A 27600-nucleotide genomic window follows, 5' to 3' on the forward strand; every position below is an offset into this window, starting at 1 on the left:
TACAACGTGAATGGATCTCAATTTTGTGCAAGAGAAGTAAAACTCACTATATCCTGATAAATCTATTTATGCAACGTTAAGAAGAGCTGAAACTATAGTTTTAGAGGTCAGAATAATTACCTGTGGAGTTAGCAGTTAGTTACTAGAAGGAATATGGGGGGATTCTAGGGTACTGATAATGTTCTAGTCTTGATCTGGGTGATTTGTGTACTTTTAGAAAATTCACTGAACTATATAACAATACTTTACACACTTTTCCCCTTTTATGTTCCCATAAAAATTTTACTTAGTTAAAATACTGGAATGCAGAGTTCCCTAAAAATAGCAAAAAAACACCGTAAGATCAAGTTTAACAAGAAATTTATGAGAATAGGGATTATGGATATATACCATATATATATATACCGTATATATATATATACCGTATATATATATATACACACACACATATATATATACCATATATATATATATATATACCGTATATATACAAAATTATGGATATATACCATATTTACTATTAGCTTCTTTCAGTATCAGGGTTAACTCATAGGGTTAATGTATTTCAAATGAATATTCAAGTATCACTTTAACTTGGAAAAAATACAAGTGATTCTAAAGTTAGTCTGGAAGCATAAAAGAGATAAATTCTTGAAAAAAATCAGAACACAAAGCTATAATGCTTTCATCAATGGCACAAAATAATCTATACACTATACTATATACTGTATTTACATATGTATAAATTTATTAATAATATAGGTACAAAACCTTTGATTTTATAATTCTCTGGTTAGCTGGGTGTCAGCATTCAGAATATTTAGGATTTTTTAGAAGTAACACAATGTATGTATCAAACACCTCCAGCTGAGTCTGAAACAGTGTACTAACTAAGCACATTATTATTTTTCCAGAAAAATATGAATGTTCGTATCAAAACAGATAAAGATTCATGTAGCCTCAGGTCAAACCACGTCAGGTTTTGCCTTGAAATGAATTTTGATGCTAAGCTTAAGGGAAAAAATTAGTTGTCAGAACATTTTAGATTTTAGATTTGTGAATAAAAACAGACTGGGAATCCATGTAGGATAAGAGACATTATACCTGTGTGTGAGGAGAGAAACCTTATTTTAAGCGGTTAAATGAGTCAAGTGTTAAATATTTAGGGAAAAATGTACTGATTCTTTCTTCATATCAGGTACCAAAACAAATTACATATAGATGAAGAGCTTATCCTAATTTTAACAAATCAAGAAATAAGAAATCAATAGAAACCAACAATGACACAGTTGAATATTATCTGTGGTAAGGGATAAGCATATGCTATGGAAGAAATGACAATTTCCCTGTAGGAATATAAACTGAAATAAGTTTCCTAAAGAATTTGGCAAAATGTACTGAGATCCTTGAAAAGATGTACACTAACTTTTTGACTTGGTAATTCCATCCTCTAAAATATTGCCTAAGGAAATAACAGAAAACATAAATATTTATTTACAAACATGCTCACTGCTAGTTATTTTTAAATAAGAGCGAAAACTGGATAATGCTTGATATTATCTGAAGTAAAAAAAACAACTAGGAAGTTATATTTACAGTTTTAAGTTCAACTATGTAGAAAAAACAATTTAGGGCAAAAAGACCAGAAAGTATGCAAAAATGTTATCCAATATTTACAAAAAGAGGAAATTCTATTGAAAGAGAAAGCATAATACTAAAGTCAAAATTTGATACATAATTTAAGTAAGTTAAGCCTGAGACTGAAAGATGGTGGCTTGAAAAAGGATGAACGTAGAATATATAGCAACATGCTTTTAAAATTACTCCTTTTATCAAAGCTTAACCTTGGTCTTCCTACTAGTCATGACATCTAGCCTTTGGCTGAATGCTGATGGATGTTAACTTACGTACAATTTCAACATACTCACTAAATGGTTCTAACAATACACAGGGCTAAAATAATCAAATATTTTAATTATTAGACTTCTAAGATTTGGCATACAACCGAGTACACTAAGTAACGTCCAAAGAAACAGTGGATCCTTACACGTAGTTGCAAAAATAAGAGTACCAGGTATAGAAATTAAGTCTAGCACATTTGACTTTTAAGGTAAAATGGGAATTATGGTTTTGTTCTTGAACAAAAATGAAAGCTCTGAATATAGATTGTCTTCGTACTATATCTAGTGGATCCTGGCCAAGTGAACTAAGAATCCTGAAGAAAGTGAGTTTATTTTACTAGTATATGAATTCTTAGTACTTAGCATGTAAAAATTAATTGACTGAGCAGAAAATTTATAATCTTCAGCATTATGTAAACTTCCGAAAACAAGAACTGACTTGCAAAGGTATTTATTAAAAGTATCTAAACTAGAATGACTGCCAATATGAAAGAATTCAAACTTTTGAAGTTAATGAAAATATTTATTCAAACCTAACTGTACAGTATCAAGCTGAGTTAAATAAACATTAACTGTATTAACTACCCCTGGTTCTTTAGAAACAGACCACTTCCACATCATAAAAATTTATTACAACACAAATTTCTGCAGTAAGGTTCAGCAAGTAAGACGTGATTTCCACACTGAGAACTGTTGTGTTAAAGTAGGATGTTAAAGGACCAGTATTAAAAAAAAAATGGTTGAGGAAAATGACTCATAAATATAGACATTTTCAGAAAAAACCTTGCATATACTGATATTAAACAAAACAGAAAGCACTTAAGAGAACATACTTTAATATCTAGGCACAATTGGTCAAGTATGAATTATAATTTCTGTACTCATTTAAAGGTTTAAACCAATTCTTCAACTTGACTGATGTGTGTGAGTCTAACATATAGAAGGCACCTCTTTCATTCTCCTTAAGGACCTTTTGAGAGTAACTCTATAATACTTTAAGGGGTACAGAGACAGCATACTCCATCCAAGTGTAACACAGCCCATTTTAGGAGAAACTAAATTAAAATAGAAAACTATGATTTCTCTTTTTACATCTTATGATGGACATGGCTTTCTAAAAGGACAACAGAAGATAATCCTCCATACAAGCTTTAACACAGAACACAAGATTTAAATTAAATGTGCATTGGTCACTACTATGTAAAAAGTTCATGAATTAGTGCAATTCTTTAAATCCCCAGTATTTAGGGGAGAAGTATATACATACCAAGAAATTTCAACTACTACATAACCAAACTTTTTATGGCTCAATAGTCTACATGCTTAAAGTTTTGTAAAAGATCTTACAAGTTATAAATGAAAGATCAGAACACTCGAATGGTGTTCAAATGGTATTAATATTCTCTCCTTAAAACAAAGAGACTGGAACAATCAGAAGAGACCAAGTGTAAAATTTTAGGAATACAATCTTTACTGCAATTGTAAGGAGTGGCAAAGTATTCACTCTAGAAAAAAACCCCAAATTGTTAATTTCTGGTTACTTTATTACCATTTGAATTCCTTATCACTTCTGTACTAATTACTGGCTGTCTTCAGATGTCTTGTGGGACAATTACTGAAGGCAATTTATGAGGAAAAGTGTAATTTTCCCAAGGTGAGAAACTGTTCCAGATGAATAAGTTTCAGAATTAGAGGTCATAAGAAATCAAAAAATAAAAGAACATTAGGCTGATTTAACCTCTATTTCAACAACATTTACACAATATTTACAAGATGCAATTGTTAAAGCTATACAGTTTTGCCGACTGGCTTTACTTACATTTCTGCAAATGTTTTTTCCACAATACCAGGTACATCTATTTACAAATTAGGAAGCTGCTTTAAAACAGCATGATTTAGAAATAAAGTGAAATTTCAGTACAATGAAAGAAAGTGCAGGTCATGCTCTCCGATTCTGTCAGTATCTCACTCCCTACACTCATAGTTTAAGGAATTGTAGTCTTAAATAGCTACTGTTCTTATATGTTCAGAATATTTACTCATCATAATGCAATGATAACAAAAACTTGTCCACATCCATTCCAGCTGGAAATGAACTGGGTAGCTTCTTTTTCTGTCAAAAAAAAAAAGAAAGAAAGAAAAAATGAACTAAGTTGACATATCAAACTTAAACAAGGCCAAAAAGCTAGCTGTCTTATTAAGTCATGTAGAACTTCATACACTACCAAAATTTTTGTCAAAACAGTTTAGTTCATTAGAATTTTAGTTGTAAAAAAAAAAAATTTCATAGACAAAACTTTTTATAAATCCAAGTTTAATAAACTATACTTCAATGGCACCTCCACATTATTTTAGAGCACAAGACATTATACAAATTCAGAGTACATGAATGTTGAAAGAGACAAGATAGAACATGCTTTTTATATAAGGTACTCATTATTGCTAAACCATAAACCTCAGAAAGCTTTACTAAGATTTTAAGAGTAACAAGTACTTTTCAAGTTCCAAATATTTAATATACTCTAGGCACTTTACAAACACTACATTTAGTCTCACAGCCATTGGGTAAGATGTGTGTAACCTCATGTCCAATGATGCAGCTAAGACTCAAGAGATGTTACAGGCTATTTAATAATGGTAATAGAACCAATAAGCAGGAGATGCAGGATTCAGCCCAGGCTTGGAAACCAGAATTCTTTCCTTAATATCATACTTCCTTTATGAAATTTTAAACCTTTATACTCATATTCCACTTACTAAATGGCTAAACAGATTGAGGAAAAATGACTTTATCAGTGATAACCCTATATTAGTTTCCTCAGGTAAGCATAGGTAAAGACAGGTAAATTTAATTTTTACACTGCTCCAACATATTAACATGTATAAGAATCTATGGAAGAGATGGCAGGACATGGGAAAGAACCCCAAGATGGAGGAGCTGCACAGAAGTTTTCACTTGATAATTACAAATAATAGTGGCTTCCCAATTTTTCATGTTATGTCACTCTTTCCACCAAACCTTGGGTCCTACCATGACAGAAACGAAAAACACCTTTTCCCAAGGAAGATGTTTATAAACAAATGCCTTAGCAACTGTTTGGAAAATGTTTCAGCTAGTTAACTTCTGAGTACCACAATGGCTGAGAGATACTGCTAGAGAATGTATTTTGTCAATCAAAACCCAAAGCTATCTTGATTAAATGTTAAGTAGCTATGGCAAAAAATGATGAGACCTTTAACCTCAGCACTGAAAGAAGGGCCACGTGTGCTTTTGAAATTAAGACTTTCAAACTTGCCTTAATTTTCTTCTTTTTCACTGGCATTGATGAATTTGCAAGACTTTTATTAGAAGTACGGGAGTTTCGCTCATGCTCATCTAATTCCTCAATTTTCCGCTTTTTTGTGGTGCTCCTTGAAGATGCTCTAAATTGTTGGGTATTGTCTTTTAGAGGAGTAGATGAACTAGTCCTAGAGATGGCTGCTCTAGAGAGAATCATTAATGTATGGGCAGCCATGTTCACACTGTTTTCACTCCCTGTTTCACTAGCAGGGCTGCAGGCAGGCAAGTCTGGTGTGACAGGAGGGACCATGACTTTGGGTGTGCTGTCTTCACCAAAACGCCTATTAGAAGGGACCTTGATACCATCTGTAGGTTCTTCTTTCAGTTTTTCCCCTGCTCCTGAGCCAGATGTTCGGGGTACAGATAAATCAGTACTATCTGTGAGTCTATTTACTGGGCTATGCCGCTGAGTATCTTGCAACATTTCTGTGGTATGTTTGGTGAGTGGGTTAATCAAAGAACTGGCAGACCTGGTTTGTTCTTGTTTCAAATCCTTCACAGGTGCACCTACTGAAAAGATATTTTTACTATTTGAGGATGTGCCTTGTTTTCTGGTTAGCTCTTGAAGTGAAGTTACAGTTTTCTCATTCCGTACACCCCCATTTTGCTGCCCAATAGACAGTTTTGAAGTTTCTGGATTTTTCTGCCTTTCCACATCGCTGCACAGTTCATTCTCCTTATTAGCTGTTGCTTTATGGAAAGATTCAAGTATAGTTTCTGTTGGAGCAACTTTCTTTTCTGACTGAGTTTCTTTTATGGTGGCATGTCGGCCAGTGGCAGTTTCTGATTTAGATAAAATTTTAGGCATAGAAGGTTTCTCCCGCTCTCTTTTGACAGCATTATTAGAAGGGGGTTTTAAGGTGGAGGACACTATGGGTGAGTCAAGGTTAGAAAATGAAATGTCATTCCTTTCTTTGCTTTGGGACACCAACTTTTGATTTGTCCCCTGTGTATTTGTCACAGGAGAAGCTGTGCTATCAAAACAGAGCACACGTCTGTGGCTTTCAAATGGTTTGCTAACTGGAACTGTACTTTCTAATGAGAAGGGAACTGTGGTTTCTTCCAATTTTTTCCCAAGATCTGGGGCCATAATCTTGTCAGAAACTTCAGTTCTACAAGAAAAAAAATTTTTTTTCTTAGCCACATAAAGAAGTTCTTTGTTTTTAACTTAAGCATTCAAATACTCTATGACAGAAACTACTTTTATGCTCACCGCTGTGCATGACATCCAACTAGGTGACTTGATGAATCCACCAAATTATTTACCTGTTTTCCTGGAATTATAAATACATTAATTAGAAAAGAAAAACATTCCTGAAAGTACATTTCTCTGAAAGAAAATAGAACAGATCACAGAATCTGACATAATGAGAAAAATTTAAGCTATAGCTAATGTACAAATGAAATACTTTCACATACTGGATCTAAAAAAAACAGCTTGGTAGTACATACAAGAGGATCACTCATCCATTTTACTGAAGAAATATAAATATGTAACAAATGACCTGCTTCAACTGCAGGCAAATATGAATCCAGTCTTCGATCTACAAATTATAATTATCACTGTAGCAGTTAAGGGCACTACTTAGATCCAAAAAGTTACTTAAAGAAAGCACTATATTATTCCTATTTAAAAATTTTGCCTATTTAAGGTGTCATGTTTGCAAGCCTATGTCACTCAGAGGAAATGCTCTAGAGTTTTACTATCCATATTTTAATTTCCAAGGACTTCTGAGTTTATGTGGAAGGGCAGCAAGACATGAAGCTGGAAAGGAAAGCAAAGATGAGATTGTGAAGGACTTCGTATATTATTCAAAAGGATTCACAGAGAATCTTTTAAGAGTTTTAACTAGGTATGATGCATTAATAGATTTGTTTTAGGAAGTCACTCTGGTGACAGTATAGAAGATCAATTAGAAATAGGAATTCTAGTTCAGTTCAGTTCAGTCGCTCAGCCATGTCCAACTCTTGGCGATCCCATGAATCACAGCACGCCAGGCCTCCCTGCCCATCACCAACTCCTGGAGTTTACTCAAACTCATGTCCATTGAGTCGGTGATGCCATCCAGCTATCTCATCCTCTGTCGTCCCCTTCTCCTCCTGCCCCCAATCCTTCCCAGCATCAGAGTCTTTTCCAATGAGTCAACTCTTCGCATGTGGTGGCCAAAGTATTGGAGTTTCAGCTTCAACATCAGTCCTTCCAATGAACACCCAGGACTGATCTCCTTTAGGATGGACTGGCTGGATCTCCTTGCAGTCCAAGGGACTCTCAAGAGTCTTCTCCAACACCACAGTTCAAAAGCATCAATTCTTCTGCGCTCAGCTTTCTTTATAGTCCAACTCTCACATCCATACATGACTACTGGAAAAACCATAGCCTTGACTAGACAGACTTTTGTTGGCAAAGTAATGTCTCTGCTTTTTAATATGCTAGCTAGGTTGGTCATAACTTTCCTTCCAAGGAGTAAGCATCTTTTAATTTCATGGCTGCAATCACCATCTGCAGTGATTTTGGAGTCCCAAAAATTAAAGTCTGACACTGTTTCCCCATCTATTTCCCATGAAGTCATGGGACCAGATGAATTCTAGTTAGATGGCTATGAATATTAGAGGTAGGAAATGATGACGGTCTTACAGATGGGCAATCACATGGATATGAAGAATAAATGAGGAATAAATGGGGACATTAACCAAGAGGGAAAACGTAGGCAGATGTGGTTTTTGAGGAAGAAGTGAGACTTAGATATGTAGAGTATGTAGATCTTAAGTTACATAATATTAGAAAGGGAGGAATGCATTCATTCTAGAAGCTACCAACAGTATCAACTGTTAGAGGGAAGTAAAGTAAGGTAAGAATGGAAAACATCCAATGCATATGGCAGTATGAGGAGGTCACTGGTGACTTTAAACAGTTTTAGGATGAAGAAAGACTGGGAGATAAAGAGGGTTGGGGATAAAGGGCTGGCAGGTAGAAAAACCCTAAAGGAATGGTGGGAATGATCCTTGTATCCATAGTTGAACAGCCACATAGGGAAGGAGCTAAAAAAAGAAAAGATGAAGATACACAGAAAACAGAAGGTAGACTGCATTAACCTTAGAAAGAATGAAATATTTCTCTAAGAAAGAAGGGAAAAGGGAAGAATGATTTTAGATGAATGGGTACATATTAAGTGGGAGTGATGTGAAAAAATGGACTTTACTATTGATAAAAATCAAAATCATTGGCTTAGAGTGAGGATAGTAGTGACTGAATAGATGTGAGAAAACCTGTGGAAGTATGAAATAGTATGAAGGAGAAATGGGAGAGAAAGAAGACAAGTAAACATTAAAAATGATCACTAAATGGCAGTGAGGGTGGGAAAATTTTAAGTGTTACTGAATGGCATCACTTCTGCTGTTGTTGTTCAGTCATTAAGCCGTGTCTGACTTTTTGTGATCCCATGGGACTGCAGCACATCAGGCTTCCCTGGCCTTCACTATCTCTCGGAGTTTGTGAAAATTCATATCCATTGAGTCAGTGATGCTATCTAACCATCTCATCTTCTGCCGCCCTTTTCTGTTGCCTTCAATCTTTCCCAGCATTGGGGTCTTCTCCAGTGAGTTGGCTCTTTGCATCAGGTGGCCAAAGTACTGGAGCTTCAGCTTCAGCATCAGTCCTTCCAATGAATATTCAAGGGTTGATTTCCTTTAGGATTGACTGGTTTGATCTCCTTGCAGTCCAAGAGACTCTCAAGAGTCTTCCCCAGCACAATTCCAAGACATCAATTCTTTGGTGCTCAGCCTTCTTTATGGTCCAACTCTCACATCTGTACATGACTACTGGAAAAACCTTAACTTTGACTATATGGACCTTTGTCAGCAAAGTGATGTTCTAAAGCAATACTAACAAGCCAAGGCATAAAGGCAGAGAAATTGTTGGCTGCACAGATCCATGACTAGAGGGTATGAAGCGGACATGTTAGAAGAATGTGAATATGAAAGTGTTTAGGAATAGTGGGAAAAGTGGCTGATGTGGTAGATTGTGGGGTTTAGCCTGGATAGGGAAGGAAATGAACCCAATGAAAACTTGGGTAAAGGTAAGGATTCAGGTAGTAAGAGCTCTCACTGGTTGAAGAGATTCAACGGTATATCAAAGAAAATGAGAGTATTTTGATAGAGGTTACTGACTGTTAAAAATTATATAGGTCTAATAAAAAAAAATGGAGTAGCCATCATCGTCAACAACAGAGTCTGAAATGCAGTACTTGGATGGAATCTCAGAAACGACAGAATGATCTCTGTTTGTTTTGAAGGCAAACCATTCAAATATCACAGTAATCCAAGTCTATGCCCAGACCAGTAATGCTGAAGAAGCTGAAGGTGAACAGTTCTATGAAGACCTACAAGACCGTCTAGAACCAACACCCAAAAAAGATGTCTTTTTTATTATAAGTGGACTGGAATGAAAAAGTAGGAAGTCAAGAAACACCTGGAGTAACAGCCACATTTGGCCTTGGAGTACAGAATGAAGAAGGGCAAAGGCTAATAGAGTTTTGCCAAGAGAACGCACTGGCCATAGCAAACACTCTCTTCCAACAACACAAGAGAAGATTCTAAACATGGACATCACCAGATGACCAACACCAAAATCAGATTGATTATATTCCTTGCAGCCAAAGATAGAGAAGCTCTATACAGTCAGCAAAAGCAAGACTGGGAGTGGACTGTGGCTCAGATCATGAACTCCTTATTGCCAAATTCAGACTTAAATTGAAGAAACTAGGGAAAACAACTAGAGCATTCACGTATGACATAAATCAAATCCCTTACGATTAATACATTGGAAGTGACAAATAGATTTAAGGGACTAGATCTGATAGACAGAGTGCCTGATGAACTATGGACAGAGGTCTGTGACACTGTACAGGAGAGAGGGATCAAGACCATCCCCAAGAAAAAGAAATGTAAAATCACTGTCTGAGGAGGCCTTACAAATAGCTGTGAAAAGAAGAGATGTGAAAAGTAAAGGAGAAAAGGAAAGATATTCCCATTTGAATGCAAAGTTCCAAAGAACAGCAAGGAGAGATAAGAAAGCCTTCCTCAGTGATCAGTGCAAAGAAATAGAGGAAAACAACAGAATGGGAAAAACTAGAGATCTCTTTAAGAAAATTAGAGATACCAGGGAACACTCCATGCAAAGATGAGCACAATAAAGGACAGAAATGGTAGGGACCTGACAGAAGCAGAAGATATTAAGAAGAGGTGGCAAGAATACACAGAAGAACTGTACAAAAAACATTTTCACGACCCAGATAATCACAATGGTGTGATCACTCACCTAGAGCCAGACATCCTGGAATGTGAAGTCAAGTGGGCCTTAGGAAGCATCACTACGAACAAAGCTGGTGGAGGTGATGGAATTCCAGTTGAGCTATTTCAAGTCCTGAAAGATGATGCTGTGAAAGTGCTGCACTCAATATGCCAACAAATCTGGAAAACTCAGCAGTAGTCACACGACTAGAAAATGTCACTTTTCATTCCAATTCCAAAGAAAGGCAACGCCAAAGAATGCTCAAACTATCGCACAACTGCACTCATCTCACATGCTAGTAAAGTAATGCTCAAATTCTCCAGGCCAGGCTTCAGCAATATGTGAACCGTGAACTTCCAGATGTTCAAGATGATTTTAGAAAAGGCAGAGGAACCAGAGATCAAATTGCCAACATCAATGGATCATCGAAAAAGCAAGAGAGTTCCAGAAAAACATCTATTTCTGCTTTATTGACTATGCCAAAGCCTCTGACTGTTTAGATCACAATAAACTGTGGAAAATTCTGAAAGAGATGGGAATACCAGACCACTTGACCTGTCTCTTGAGAAACCTGTATGAAGGTCAGGAAGCAACAGTTAGAATTGGACATGGAACAACAGACTGGTTCCAAATAGGAAAACGAGTACGTCAAGGTTGTATATTGTCACCCTGCTTATTTAACTTATATGCAGAGTACATCATGAGAAAGCTGGGCTGGAAGAAGCACAAGCTGGAATCAAGTTTGCTGGGAGAAATATCAATAACCTCAGATATGCAGGTGACACCACCCTTATGGCAGAAAGTGAAGAAGAACTAAAGAGCCTCTTGATGAAAGTGAAAGAGGAGAGTGAAAAAGTTGGCTTAAAGCTCGACATTCAGAAAACTAAGATCATAGCATCTGGTCCCATCACTTCATGGGAAATAGATGGGGAAACAGTGCAAACAGTGAGAGACTTTATTTTTGGGGGTTCCAAAATCACTGCAGATGGTGATTGCAGCCATGAAATTAAAATACGCTTGCTCCTTGGAAGGAAATTTATGACCATAGACAGCATATTAAAAAGCAGAGACAGTACTTTGCCAATAAAGGTCCATATAGTCAAAGCTATGGTTTTTCCAGTAGTCGTGTATGGATGTGTGAACTGGACTGTAGCTCCGATGGTAAAGCGTTTGCCTACAACACAGGAGACCAGGGTTTGATCCCTGGGTCGGGAAGATCCCCTGGAGAAGGAAATAGCAACCCACTCCAGCACTGTTGCCTTGAAAATCCCATGGATGGAGGAACCTTGTAGGCTACAGTCCATGGGGTCAGAAAGAGTCAGACACGACTGAGTGACTTCACTTTTGAACTGTGGTGTTGGAGAAGAATCTTGTGAGTCTCTTGGACTGCAAGGAGATCCAAGCAGTCCATCCTAAAGGAGATCAGTCCTGAGTGTTCATTGGAAGGACTGATGTTGAAGCTGAAACTAATAATTTGGCCACCTGATGGGAAGAACTGACTCACTGGAAAAGACCCTGATGCTGGGAAAGATTGAAGGTGGGAGAAGGGGACAACAGAGGATGAGATGGTTGGATGGCATCACCGACTCAATGGACATGAATTTGGGGGAACTCCAAGAGTTGGTGATGGACAGGGAGGCCTGCCGTGCTGCGGTCCATGGGGTCGCAAAGAGTAGGACACGACTGACCAACTGAACTGAAGTGAATCCTATTTCTTCTGACATCTGATGTTATCTCTACTACATACAAGTTCCTACAAATACATGATCTCTTTCTAAATTCTGTTCTGTTCCATTTGTCTTTTTTTCTAATCACTGCAAAAAACTTTAAGCAAAGGTTGGACAATCACCTGTTAAGAGAGTTATCAGTACTAAAAACAAAACAAAAAGAGTTGACATGAATCAACTCAAAAACATACCTGTACAAGGTTTGTTTTTTAGTCCCTGACTCTTCGAAGATTTTGAAGGGATAGGGAATTGAGGGATACTTCTATTGCATACAGGTGCTGCCAAAGGCATATGAAGGACCTAGAAGAGAAGAAGTCATTAATTCTATTTTGTTTGAAAAGTGGCACCGAGCCATTTTCAGTTCATAAATCTTACCTGCCGAGGAGGAGCAGAAAAGGTATTTCCATTCTGTCCAACCACAGATACAGGAATCATTCCCACCATTCCTTGAAGTACAGGTTGGACTGGAGAAGCGATTATAATGGCAGATCCTTCAAAAACAACGACGACAACAAAAGGAGACGTCAAAAACAAAAACAAATTCTCAACAAAATGTGATTTTTCTCTCATAAATACAAGGCATCGAAGTAATTATTAATTTGAAATAAATTCTATACAATTATAAATTCCTTTTTATATAAATCTACTCTCCTTAAAAAATTAATTTAGGAACAACAGCGAGGCTAACAAATTGAGAAAAGGTCAATCTGAAGTATTCTATGGCATTTAGTCAAGCTAAACATCATGAGTAAGCATAAGACTCTATAGCCAGGAGATCATATTATAGTTGTAATATAGCCAGCAAATCATATTATATTTTTAACCTTGATTCCCCTAGAAAAAACAGTGAAATTGATTGAAAAGTTGGTAGTACAGGTTTCAAGTCTGAATCTTTTACCATAAAATTAGGTCCTAATTGAAGACTGATAAATCTAAGACTTACTCACAAACCCAAACTATTATCTCAGTGGTATTTGTCCAAAAAGGTCCAGATAAGTGAGCAACCAGCCAAAACTGTGGGGGAAAGTACAATGTTCACATGGAAACGTCAGCAATATAGTCTATATAGCTATCATAATTCATTTAACCCTGTCCTGTAAATGAATCTTTTCCTAATAAATTCATTAACTGCTATTAGCTTGATCTCCTCACCTTCACGAACACTTTTCAGTCTCTCTAATACCTATCTATCCTTGTGCTGCTTAACACTCCCTTCCTTTTACTCCAATACTACTTAATTCTCTAAACTTCGGCTGAAGACCCACATTGCCTACTAATTCCGACTCTTTCTTTAACTTTAGGTCCATCAGGCTTAATACTTAACTGCTGATATTTAATCTGCTTTAACTGTATACCTAAATGTAAAAAGAAAAAAAAAAAAAGAGGGGAAAAGAGCTTGGGAATCAATAAATAGGAAGTGTAGATGAATGTGCCACAAACCCCACCTTAAAGGAACGACCACTATGACAGGCATTCAATTACGAGCTACATATAAAATGGCATGTAATAAATGCCATAAGTCCTCCTATAAACAAAGAATTCAAAAGACAGGGATCAATTTTCAAAGGTGGAAAACAGTGAGAAGGTACAAAGGGTATTACAGAGGGAGAAATTCAAGTTTTGTCTTGGAAGTCTGTCCAAACAGGTAATAGATTTCGGGAAAACCAAGACTAACAGCTATTTAAGAAAAATCTCCCACAACACTGGGTTTTAGTAGGTATGTAGCTTTTTGATGAATTAGTCTCCCCACTGCTCTCTTTTTCTTATAGCTTAGACACGGATTGAGAAGTGTGGAAAGAAAAAGAAGTGAAAAATTAAACCACTGAATTCCATAGCTGAGCAGTAGATTAAAAAAGAAGTATGACTGAATTCTCTAAAGTAGAGAAGGCCTAATCACAAATTTCTGTATCTTATACTATCATCCATGATTTATTACCTTCTAGTGAATCATTATACACACAAGAGAAAGGTGATCCCATTCCACAGAAATGAACTTCACCATGTTCTTAGTTACCTTGTGAGAAATTGGGTGACACAGCTTGATTGACAGCAAATACACTATTTGACCTTGGGGGTGTCTGTAATTGAGATAGTGGAGGTTGAGCAGTCATAGGTGCAGAATTTCCAGGCAACACCACAACATTTGACTGACTGACAGTTGTTCCTAAGGCTGCTGGATCAGTTACACAAGTAGCTATCAAAATATTACTTGAATTGCCAAAAGTTGTGCTTGTAGCTGGCATTAACTGTATGTATCCTCCATCCTTGGAAACACATGGAGTAACATTGGTTGAAAGAGCAATGCTGTCTTCATTCTGCATGTTGTTTACTGTAGAGTCTTCAGGTTTGAGTGCTAAGAGGCTCTGTTCCATTGAGGCTGAATCCCCAGTTCCTTCAGCAGATGAGATAGCACCTGTGGTTTCTTCTGAAGACAGGCATTTAAGTAATTCTGCATTTCTGGCAGGTGATTTAGCAGGAGAAGACAAAATGATAGTTGGCAAGTTTTCTCCACTGATGCTAGAAACTGCACTGTTAAGTTCAGTATCTGAGGAAACAAATGGATCATCACTGATGATAATTTTGAGAGAGACTATATTTGATGCATCTATCTCTGCAGATTTGTCGTTAGCAGGTTTATTATTAGTATTCTGGGACTCGGGATGAGACTCCCTCACTGAACAACACAGAGATTCTGAAGGAAGAGAATGTCTATCTTCTATAGGATTGCTTTCTGAAGTCATCAATGTAACTTCTTCACAGTTATTTTCACCTAAAGAGAGAAAAATACTATCTCCATCTTCTTTTACAGAAGATGAAGGCTCTTGTGAATCCAAAGCAGCTTTCTCAGACTTGGAGGACTGAGTTTCATGTATTGTATGATTTAACTCAACAGATGATGAATCATTAGATGGTTGTTTAATGGAAGATACTGAATCTTCAAGGTGAATTTCTACTTTTTGTTCAGATACAGTTAAACCCGAATTTTCAATAGACGCCGGTAATATCTGAAGTGAAGAATTATCTTGGCAATCTGCAAGTTGCTGAGATGCAACTGGTAACACATTATTAATTTCAATTTTATTCTGATGAATTTCTCTAGAATCTGGTGACTTGGAATCATGGAAATCAGCTTTAAGTCTTTTTGTATCATCAGAACTTTCACAAAACTGACCTTTTTTAGATGCCTTTCCAGCTAATGGAATATTTTGGGGTAAAAGTTGAGAAGTTTTTCCAGAGAGAATTAAGTTCTCATTGTTAGTTTCACCACCAAGGGAAACAACTGAACTTATTGGTATAGGAGACTGATTGGGCTGTAACTGAGATTCATTCTGTATACTTGGAGACAAAGAATTCTTTTCAACTTCCAGAGCCATTTCAGTCTCAGTGGACATCTGACTGGTGTATAATTCAGCACAATGCTGATTACATTCAGCATCAGAGTTTACTCTTTCATTAAAGTCACTCAAACTGGGCACAGACTCAAAGGTAATATCAAGGTTACACTTCTGTTCAGTAGATACAACTGTTTTAAAGGCCTTTTTCTGGATGCTAGAGTCTATGTGGGAAAAATGTTCCTGGGCTTCCTGTCTAAGCTCATCATGGTTGCTGACATTCTTCAAAACACTTGATGTGTCTTCATTTTGATAGGAAGTACAAAATGAGGGTTGACCAGATGGATCATCTGCAAAATATCAGGGTGGCAGAAATATGTGGTGAGTGTGAATAACAGCCTGAGGAAGTCATCTTTAGTGTTAAAACTATTTTGCCAAGGAGATAACTAATCTTTGACATACCAGCAAATGGAAATATGATAAATTCTCTCATTTTTTGAGTAACAAAAAAAAACTTACAGATACTCTTATCACTGATGCCTAGTTATACACATGTCAAATTGTTTTTCAAGCTTTTTAGAAAACAGATGACACATGAAGAAAAATATATACTTTTAAGAACATTTAATATGTACCAATATATAAAATCCGGCTACAAACACACCGTGTTTTCAAAATAGCTGACTTTTCAACTTTTCCCACACTATTTGATATATTCATTAAGAAGGTGAAATGGGGCCAAGTACATTTTGCATAACCAACATTTGATGTTACTGTGTACTGTTTAACATTTATTACACACCAAATATCAATCATATGATCAGTACTGGGATATAAAGATGAATGACCCAATTTGCCCTTGGTGATCTAGAAAGGGAGGCAGATATAGAGCAGAAAGTCATAATAAAACATGCTCATAACTGTAAGTTAGTACAGGAACAAAAGGCACCTCTTCGAGCCTATGGGATGTGAGGTGTTATAAAAGAGGCATGGCAGGAGGAGACCTTGACAAATAGAAGTGCAAGAGTTAGAAAAAAGGGCATTTGAGAAAATACTGATATACTGTCATACATCATTCAGTTTAGAAAATATTAACAATATGAAATAGATAATGGGAAATTCTGTTAATGTGACACTGGTAACATAATAGTGGGTATGGAGCGCATGAAAATCCTTATTGTGGGGAAATCAGTAGAAATTATACCCAGGTAGTCAGTTTCAATCAAGTGGGAAGAGACTTTCTTAGAAAATAGGATTTCAAGTTTCATTTTGTGCAGGGCAGGGTACAATCTGGAGAAGGAAATGGCAACCCACTCCAGTACTCTTGCCTGGAGGATCCCATGGACGGAGGAGCCTGGTGGGCTGCAATCCATGAGGTCGCGAGGCGTCGGACACGACTGAGCGACTTCACTTTCCCTTTTCACTTTCATGCATTGGAGAAGGAAATGGCAACCCACTCCAGTGTTCTTGCCTGGAGAATCCCAAGGACGGCAGAGCCTGGTGGGCTGCCGTCTATGGGATCGCACAGGGTCGGACACAACTGAAGTGACTTAGCAGCAGCAGCAGCAGCAGCAGGGTACAATCTTCCACACATAATATATATGAGAAAGACATCCTACTACAATTCAACCGAAGAAGAAATGGAGGATTGGGCTTGGGTACAAGCAAAGGACTCTCAGTAGGAATATAGTCTGACATATTCCAAAACTAGGTTTTGGAAGGACATAATGTGAAACTTGGAAGTCAGGAGGTTTTTTGACAGAGTTGGAATGAGTAATGGCATTTAAGAACAGATGAACAGAAAAGATTACATTGGCATACCTTGGTGTAGACAGAAACGGACAGAGTGGTACAAAACAGGCATAAAGTTTAGCAAGTATGAGATGCCAAGATAACATGAGAGAAGCCAGGATAATGGTTATGAAAGGAAGAGTGGTTGGGAATGGATACGAACAGATGTTTTTGTGGTGCTGGCAGGATTCTATTTTTTGACCTGAGAGATTGTTATGTGGGTGTTTGCTTGCTGATAATTCAATGAGCAAAGTATATTTTTATTGTACACTTCTCCAAGTGTTACGGGATTCCCAGGTGGTGCTAGCGGTAAAGAACCTGCTTGCCAATGCAGGAGATTTAAGAGACCTGGGTTTGATCCCTGGGTCAGGAAGATCCCCTGGAGAAGGGAATGGTAGCCCACTCCAGTATTCTTGCCTGGAGAATCCCATGGACAGAAGAGTTTGGCGGCTTATAGTCCATGGGTCACAAAGAGTCAGACATAACTGAAAAGCGACTTAGCATGCATCACAAAAATGAAATTTTAAAAAACTTGGCAAAATTTTAAAAGAACTAAGACAGACATATTCACTGCCTGTCCTCAGTTACTGTAGGACAATTATGTGCCAAACTGGTATTCCATGAGAGGCAGAAACATACAGAAGTGACTTAGTAAACATACAGGAATATGACCTAAAACCTCATAAAATCTATTAATTCAGGACCAACAGCAGAGTATATAATTTCCTCTAAATAAAAGGTATAGATACTGAGCACTCAGCTGTATTTGCTTACTAGGCTGGATGATTAATACCACAAACCAACCTTACATATTAGGGATTTATTCTGAATATGTGCCTCAAAAAATTATGTTTGAAGTTATAGACTTTGGTTGAATCGGTCAACACTAGTCACACCAAATTGTGTATGTCAAGTCCACTGCATCATGAAGGAACGAGTAATAAAAGTTCATCTTTTAATCAAAGTACTACAGGCGTGGAAATAATTCAAAAATTTTTCAAACTAAACATTTTCTGCCTAAGAGATTTTGGGATTGATATTAGGATTTAGACTGATATTAACAAAACTGAATTCTTACCAGATTGTTCTGTTTCAAAAGTACCTTTAACTGCTAGATTAGTTTCACCTGCTAAGACTACACTGGGATTGGTTTCCATATGCTGACTGCAAATGCCTTGTGATATATTTTTATTGTTCTTTGTTTTACCTGTTAAAACGGGAATAGGAAAACAATTGGTTAAATAACCAAAATAAAAATAAGCATCAATTAATACATCTTAGTATTAGTAAATATTAAGTAAATATTACTTAGTAAATATTAAAGTTTGGTTTTAATTACAGTCCTTTGATTATAGTTTTTAACATGTTGCCTTATATATCATTGACAAGTATGGTTTTTCCTCTAGACCCAGTAGTTCTTATACTTTACTGTATATCATAATATACAGGTCCAAGAATTTGCATTTTTAACATGTTCTCAGATAATTCTGATCTGCTAGTTTGGAGACTACACTTTCAGCACCACTGCACTAGGCCGTAAGATGGAAGGCAATGGCCAAATATTTCTATTTCTTTTGTATTATCCAACTGTGTTTAGTATAATGTGTGCACAGTAGTAGACCACAACACATTTTTGATGACTGGAAATACTGCCAACAACTATCCCTCTCACCCACAAGACTGCTCTCTATTTTTACAGGTAAAGTATCTTTAAGAAAAACAAGACTTTCCTGGTGGTCCAGTGGTTAAGAATCAGCCTTCCAATGCAGGGCACGTGGGTTCGATCCCTGGTTGGGGAACTAAGATTCCACATGCCTCAGAGCAACTAAGCTCACAGGCCACAACTAGAGAGCCCCACATACCACAATGCAGACCCAGTGCAGACAAAATTAAAAAGAAAGAAAAAACTCTTTCATATGAAAAAGCAGGAACTTTCTCCAGATGCTCTGGGAAATGTTATTTCACCATTTAAGCTACTTCTCCAAAGAAACTGGAGAAACATTTTTCTCCAAACTATCTTGAAAGAAATGGTCTACCTACCATAGTCAAATAGATCAAAGAGTGCCTGAAACGCTGGATCTGATTCTGTCTGTTCCAATATATCCTGTATAGCTTCTTCAGACATGTGGATCTCACTCTGCAAAAACAAAAACAAAACAAACAAAAGTGATTCCAATTGAACTGATATGGTTTAATACCAGCAAAGTAATTAGAGGACATCTATTCCTTTCCAAGAAAATTTCTTCTGATTATAACACTATTCACTTAAATTAAAACATGAAGACCAGCAAATAGAAAATGAATGCTCCCTAATTCTACTATTTAATCACTTTGGTGAACATATTCCCAAACATTAAAATCAAACAAACATAGGAATATTTACATATACAAAGTAAAATCAAGCTGCAATGCTCTTTATTACTTGACATACACCACTGTGTAAGTTTAAGTTATGCAGCGTAACGACTTGATGTACATATACTGTGAAATGATGACCAAAAGACGCTTACTTAATATCCATCATCTCATATATATTTTTTAAAAAGAAAAAAAAATTGTTTTTCCTTGTGAGAACTCTTAGGATACACCCTCAACTTTCAAATACTGTCGACCCTTGAACAACACAGATTAGAACCGTGCAGGTCCGGTTACATGCAGAATTTTTTCAATAAATATGTACTATAGCCCTACAAAATCCAATTTTGGCTGAATTTGTACTTGTGGAACTGATACATGAAGGGCTGACTATAAGGTTTGAAGTGGGCTTTTGACTGCATGTGGGGTCAGCACCCCTAACCTCAAACTGTTACAGCAGTGTTAACTATAGTCACTGTGTTGTTCATCACATCCCTTGCACTTACAACTGAAAATTTGTACCTTTTGACCACCTTTGTCCAATTCTTCCACCTCATATCTCTTTTTCTATGAGTTTGGTTTAATAATGTTCTTTAATCAGCTTTCTTCATATTAGTTTGTTGTATACTGCTTTCTAGATCCTCCAATGTAAATCCATCTCACTCTTTTTATCTGCCTGTTTTTGTCTCTTCATTTTATTTTTAAAAATTTTTTATTTTTGGCTGTGCCACGAAGCATGTGGATCTTAGTTCCTTCATCAGGGGTGGAACCTGTGCCCCCTGCAGTGGAAGCAAGGAGTCTTAACTCCTGACTGCCAGGGAAGTCCCTGTATCCATATTTTAAAAATTTCCTCTAAGTGTTGGACAATCCTTGCTTATGTGCTCATCCTTAAAAGCAGCATGCCAAAAGCTACCTTTAAATTCTGTTTAAATTCTTCAATTTTGGTGAAGCATACATTTGGATCCCAAGGGAGAGGAAATTCATGTGGAGCAAGAGATAAGGTGGAACTCTCATGAAATGATTAAAAGCTTGGATTTTTAAAATAAAAATGGCCATAAAATGAAAAGAAAAACTAAAGAATAAGTTAACCTTGACAATGAAGATGTACAGAGAACATCAATAATTCTTGATGAAATGTGATTTAGAAGAAAGCTAGGAGCTTGAACAAATTTTTCTTTATCTATGAACTTGAAAATCTATCATAATGTAAGTAATGTCAAGAGTCAACAATCTAATGTTAATCAAACTATGAAGGGGTGCATACCCTCTTACAAAAGTTACTGCTGAGGAAAAACATTTTTCTAGTAAATTTCTCATTACATTCAAACTTTAAAAATCATAATTGAAAGAATCCTGAAATACATGTTCCAAACTTGTCGGTCTGCCTTTTAATTTTTTTTAATGATGCTTTTTAAAAAATAATTTTTAAAACTTAAAAAAATTTTTATTTAATTTTTGGCTGTATTGTGCTGTTGCTGCACAGGCTTTTCTCGAGTTGTAGCAAGTGGGGGCTACTCTCTAGCTGTGGTACACAGGCTTCTCACTGAGATGGCTTCTATTGTTGTGATGCATGGGCTCGAGGCTTCAATCCTTGTGACTCGTGGGCTCAGCAGTTGCAGCTTCTGGGCTCTAGAGCACAGGCTCAGCAGTTGTGGTGCACGGGTATATGGGATCTTCCCAAATCAGTTATCAAACCAGGGTCTCATGTATTGGCTGGTGGATTCTTTACCACTGAGCCACCAGGGAAGCCCATTTAATGTTGCTTTTGACAAGCACGTATTTTGAATTTAAGGAAGTCTTAAAATAAAAAAAATCACAGTCAGTGATTTGTATAACCCAAGATATCCTGCCTATCCCAAGGTCACAAAGATATATAAAAATATTTTAAAAATTTACCTATTTGTACAAGTGGCTCTGTTCTCTTAGTGAAGTTGATGTGTGTACTACTCCATTGCTGTTCTTTCAAAGTTATTGAAATCTGAATTTTTAACTTTTCCCCAATATACAATATTATGAATACCATGAACAGAGGGCTGTGTCTTCATTTTCTTATAACCTCTCATAGTATCTAATAGAGTGTCTTGATTACAGTAAGCACCTGATGTATTTTGAAGAAAATATAAGCAAGGGGCTGAAGATTATAAAAATTTAGAATAGGGGATATGTTAAACATTAAGACAGTGGAAGACTGCTAAATAATTTAAAAAGTGAAAGTGAAAGTTGCTCAGTTGTGTCTGATTTTGCAACCTGATGGACTGTCCATGGAATTCTCCAAGCCAGAACACTGGAGTGGGTAGCCTTTCCCTTCTCCAGGGAATCTTCCCAATCCATGGATCAAATACAGGTCTCCTGTATTACAGGTGGATTCTTTACCAGCTGAGTCAGAAGGGAAGCCCAAGAATACTGGAGTGGGTAGCCTATCCCTTCTCCAGCAGATCTTCCTGACCCAGGAGTCGAACCGGGGTCTCTTGCATCGCAGAAGAATTCTTTTACCAACTGACTTATCAGGGAAGCCAGGTTGCTTTCAAACAGCGTGTTCATATTTTGTTAAAATTTACTGAATTTCACTATAGGAAAATGTATAAAAGTTTTTTTTAAGTATTCTGAAGGAAGTAACAAAAAGAAAAAAAAAACTCAGTGGTTTTATTTGGAATTCATCATCTGAAAGTAAACTGCTATCGTGAATTCATTATTACGAATTCATTTTGTGGTAAAGCAACAAAATGACTACATTATCTCAGAGTCTAAGTAAAAACATACGCAACAACCACGATCTCAGCTGCTCTTCAAAAAAATATTTGCAAACCTTAAAACACATATTGTTCAATTCTTCCTTTACCAGCGTATCCTCTTTCATCTCCACTGTCACTGGACAGCAAGTGACTATAGCCCCTATTTATATTCTCTCAGCAGTAAATCTCAGACAAGTATTCATTTAGTAAGTAACTTCTTTTTAAAGTGTCTTGCTCACTTTTTGTTAAACATTACTTGGATTCTTCACATAAGTTTAACATATCATTTCATTGTTTCTTTACATTTTTATATAGTTTGTGCAGGTGCAGAAGAAATGTAATTTATTTTACACACACTGTACAATACTGCTTACTGAACAAAAATACATCCACTAATGAATCTTTAATCATTAAATACTATGAAATACATGATTGGTTGTTGTATGGATGCAGGAAAATTCTATTGATAGCTGGAAGAACTGGTTACAGTTACTAGATGAATTAGGAATGTCTTATTCTACCATCTCAATAAAGCAATTTTAACATATTTAAATCAAATCATTGTACCGCATGCCTAAAACTTATACAGTGATGTATACCAACTATTTTTTAATAACACAGGAAAAAATATTGCAATTTTGATGTTGAAAATTCACTAACATATTTTCAGGAACAGATTACATTTGGATAATGAAGGAAATCTGTATTTTAATTATTATTTTAAAGCATCTTATACATATGGTTATCAATGGTTTTGAAATGAAACTGGAATACTATCAGTTTTAATGATGAGTCTATCTACTACACACACACACACACATCCACACCCTTAATACTATCAGTTTTAATGATGAGTCTATCTACTACACACACACACACACACACACACACACACACACCCTTAACCATACCTGAAGTCCCAGGAGTTCATCAATTGAAGTCTCTGGCTCACTAGGGTTGCTATCTGTTTGCTTAGGTACTTGAACAATACTGTTGTCACTGTAATACAAAAGGAAAACTTTTATCGTAGTTCTCAACTAGGCAAAAACAATTAGGTATTTCAAACACAAATATTTTACCTAGTCAAAAATTTATTAATGTTTTCTGCAAGCTTTTCTTGAAGAGACTTGTTGCTTAGTATCTTTTCTCGTGCATTTTCAATAACCATTTGCTGAAAAAGAAATCAGTATTAGCAAATGCACAGGATAGACTATTATGTTATTTGTCTAAAAAGAATCAATGGAAGCTGGATAGTTTTACTAAATCTAGGTAGAAACTCAAAAGTACGGTGGTGCCTTCTGTATTAACACCAGATTACTATGTTAACCACTTACAAGTATTTTCGCAGATCCTTCACCAACTTCTTTTTCACTTTGGAACTACATAGTTCCAAACTCGTTAGCTTTTCATACAAGGTTTTAAATAAGCTGACTCTATTCTGGAAAAATGTTCTATTATATTGCATAATCCAGCAATAACAATGTATTTACAGTTTCTTAAAAATACTTCTGTTTCTTACTTGGTTCATTTGCACGTGTTGGCTATTCTGACTAGACTGTTTCTAACTGGTAAATATCCCTACAGTCTTGTTGCTGTTCTTAAGTTGTGTACAACTCTTTGCGCCACCAAGGACTGCAGCATGCCAGGCTTCCCTGGCCTTCACTATCTCCTGGAGTTTGCTCAGATTCATGGCCATCAAGTTGGTGATGCCATCTAATCATCTCATCCTCTATCGCCTCTTCTCTTTTTGTCTTCCATCTTTCCCAGCATCAGGGTCTTTTCTAACGAGTTGCCTCTTCACATCAGATGGCCAAAGTATCAGAGTTTCAGCTTCAGCATCAGTCCTTTCAATAAATATTCAGGGTTGATTTCCTTTAGGATTGACTAGTTTGATCTCCCTGCAGTCCAAGGGACTCTCAAGAGTCTTCAGCACCACAGTTCGAACATAAAGGGCGCTCAGCCATCTATATGGTCCAACACTCACATTCATTTGTACATGACTACTGGGAAAACCATAGCTTTGAATATACAGACCTTTGTGTCTGTTTTTTAACATGCTGTATAGGTGTGTCATAGCTTTCCTTCCAAGGAGCAAGTGTCTTTTAACTTCACGGCTGCAGTCACCATCTACAGTGATTTTGGAGCCCAAGGAAATAAAACCTGTCACTGTTTCCACTTTTCCACCTTCATTTTGCCATGAAGTCATGGGCTGTACGCCATGATCTTAGTTTTTGAATGCTGAGTTTTAAGCCAGCTTTTTCACTCTCCTCTTTCACCTTCATCAAGAGGCACTTCAGTTTCTCTTCACTGTCTGCCATTACAAGGGGTTATCATCTGTGTATCTGTGGTTGTTGATACTTCTCCCAGCATGATTCCAGCTTATGATTCATCCAGTCTGGCATTTCGCATGATGTACTCTGCACACAAGTTAAATAAGCAGGGTGACAATATACAGCCTTATTGTACTCCATTCCCAATTTTGAACCAGTTCATTGTTCCATGTCCATTTCTAACTATTGCTTCTTGACCTGCATACAGATTTCTCAGGAAGCAGGTAAGGTGGTCTGGTATTCCTGTTTCTTAAGAATTTCCCCCAGTTTGTTTGTGACCCTTACAGTCAAAGGCTTTCACATAGTAAATGAAACAGTAGTCGATTTTTTGGGGGATTCCCTTGCTTTCTCTATGATCCAACGAATGCTGGCAATTTGATCTCTGGTTCTGCTGCCTTTTCTAAATCCAGCTTTTACATCAGCAAGTTCTCAGTTCATATATTGCTCAAGTCTAGCATGAAGGGTTTTAAGCATAACCTTGCTAGCATGTGAAATGAGTGCAATTGTACGGTAGTTTGAACATTCTTTGGCATTGCCTTTCTTTGGGATTGGAATGAAAACTGACCTTTTCCAGTCCTATGGCCACTGTTGACTTTTCCAAGTTTGCTGACATATTGTGCACAGCACTTTAACAGCATCACCTTTTAGGATTTGAAATAGCTCAGCCAGAATTCTATCACCTCTACTAGCCATGCTCTTAGTATTGCTTCCTAAGGCCCACTTAACTGCACACCCCAGGATGTCTGGCTCTAGGCGAGTGACCACACCATTGTGGTTATCTGAGTCATTAAGACTTTTTCTACATAGCTCTTCTGTGTATTCCTGCCAGCTGTGCTTAATCTCTACTGCTTCTGTTAGGTCCTTACCATTTCTATCCTTTATCATGCCCATCCTTGCATGAAATGTTCCCGTGACATCTCCAATTTTCTTGAATAGATTTCTAGTCTTTCCCATTCTGTTGTTTTCTTCTATTTCTTTGCCTTGTACACTGAAAGCTTTCTTCTCTCTCCTTGCTATTCTCTGGAATTCTGCATGCAGTTGGGTGTATCCTTCCCTTTCTTCATTGTCTTTCACTTCTCTTTCATTCTCAGCTATTTGTAAAGCCTCCTCAACAACCACTTTGCTTTCTTGCATTTCTTTTTCTTTGGGATGGCTTTGGTCACCACCTCCTGCATAATGTTACGAACTTCTGTCTATAGTTCTTCAGTCAGTCTGTCTCCCAGATCTAATCCCTTAATGTACTTGTCACCTCCACTGTATATTAATAAGGAATTTGATTTAGGTCATACCTAAATGGCCTAGTGGCTTTCCCCCCTTTCTTCAATTTAAGCCTGAATTTTGCTATAAGGAGCTGATGATCTCAGCCACAGTCAGCTCCTGGTCTTGCTTTTGCTGACTGTATAGATTTTCTCCGTTTCTGGCTGCAAAGAATATAATCAATCTGATTTCCGTATTGACCATCTGGTGATGTCTAGGTGTAGAGTTTTCTCTTGTGCTCTTGGGAGACAGCGTTTGCTATGTATGACCAGTGTGTTCTCTTGACAAAACTGCTAGCCTTTGTCCTCCAAGGCCAAACTTGCTGTTACTCTAGGTATCTCTTAACTTCCTACTTTTTCATTCCAATCCACTATGATGAAAATGACATCTTTTTTTGGCGTTAGTTCTAGGAGGTCTTATAAGTCTTCATAGAACCAGTCAACTTCAGCTTCCTTGGCATCAGTGGTTGGGGTATAGACTGGGATAACTGTGATATTGAATGGTTTGCCTTGGAAACGAACCAAGATCATTCTGTTATTTTTGAAAGTGCACCCAAGCACTGCACTTTGGACTTTTTTGTTGACTATGAGGGCTAATCCATTTCTCCAAGGGATTCTTGCCCACAGTTATAGATAAAATGGTCATTTGAATTAATTCACCCATTCCCATCCACTTTAGTTCACTGATTCCGAAGATGTCAATGTTTACTTTTGTCATTTCCTACTTGACCACATCCAATTTTCCTTGATTTATGGACCTAACATTCCAGGTTCCTAAGCAATACTGTTTTTTACAGCGTTGGACTTTACATTCACCACCAGGCACATCCATAACCGAGCAATGTTTCTGCTTTGGCCCAGCCTCTTCACTCTTTCTGGAGCTATTAGTAATTGCCCTCTTCCTAGTAGGACACTGGACACTTTCCGACCCTCCAGTATCATATCTTTTTGCCTTTTTATACTGTTCATGTGGTTCTTATGTTAATAATACTGAGCTGTTTGCCATCTGCCCCCCCCAGTGGACCGCATTTTGTACTACAGTCTATCCCAAAGCAATTCTATGGCAGTTTTTTTGTGTCACATCACGTGGCTTGCTGGATCTGTTTCCTGACCAGGGATTGGACCCCTGCAGTGGTAGTGTAGAGTCCTAAACACTGGACTGCTAGGGAATTCCCTCTACTGCAGTCTTGTAGAAACACTACATTTTACACAGACACACACACACTATACATATATATAAAAATTGTATACATATGAATAGTTATAAACCCAGGAATGTCTTAAGTTGCAAAGTTTGGGAAGGTCACTTACTTTTTCTACTACAAATGCATTTGGATCCTGCAAATTTCGTATTGTTGAATGAGGCCCAGACTTCCTTTGAGATTCACTGAAAGACATTTTAAAAGCTTATCTTTTAACTAGCATGAATAATCCAATGATCATTACATATAAAGACAAATCTTAGTCATGGTGGAAAAGATATTTTCTCTATTTGTGGTAGAACAAAGGGCAGTAGAGTTGAAAAGCATTAATAGTCTTGAATTGA

At 37.0% G+C, this 27600-nt stretch overlaps 1 protein-coding gene across 4 annotated transcripts in view; it reads right to left on the reverse strand.

Annotated features, from left to right (window-relative positions):
• Positions 1-2403: 2403 nt before the first annotated feature.
• Positions 2404-27600, reverse strand: part of NPAT (nuclear protein, coactivator of histone transcription) — a 52069-nt gene continuing 26872 nt past the window's right edge. For 2 of the 4 annotated variants that reach the window (XM_081545358.1, XM_081545356.1), the window contains 11 exons: positions 27366-27441; positions 23548-23639; positions 23380-23467; positions 19422-19518; positions 18460-18588; positions 14273-15940; positions 12634-12749; positions 12450-12558; positions 6455-6515; positions 5198-6353; positions 2404-4014 (listed from right to left, as the gene is read on the reverse strand). In XM_081545358.1, coding sequence (XP_081401484.1) covers positions 3937-4014; positions 5198-6353; positions 6455-6515; positions 12450-12558; positions 12634-12749; positions 14273-15940; positions 18460-18588; positions 19422-19518; positions 23380-23467; positions 23548-23639; positions 27366-27441 — 3670 coding nt within the window. In that variant the 3' untranslated portion in view covers positions 2404-3936. Of the gene's footprint in view, positions 4015-5193; positions 6354-6454; positions 6516-12449; positions 12559-12633; positions 12750-14272; positions 15941-18459; positions 18589-19421; positions 19519-23379; positions 23468-23547; positions 23640-27365; positions 27442-27600 lie in introns of all 4 variants that reach the window. The other 2 variants (XM_081545359.1, XM_081545357.1) reach the window with 1 other exon arrangement.

This window comes from Giraffa tippelskirchi, chromosome 11 (assembly GCF_054371585.1).
Source record: "Giraffa tippelskirchi isolate mGirTip1 chromosome 11, T2T-mGirTip1v1.2.pri, whole genome shotgun sequence".
Classification (NCBI taxonomy): Eukaryota; Metazoa; Chordata; class Mammalia; order Artiodactyla; family Giraffidae; genus Giraffa; species Giraffa tippelskirchi.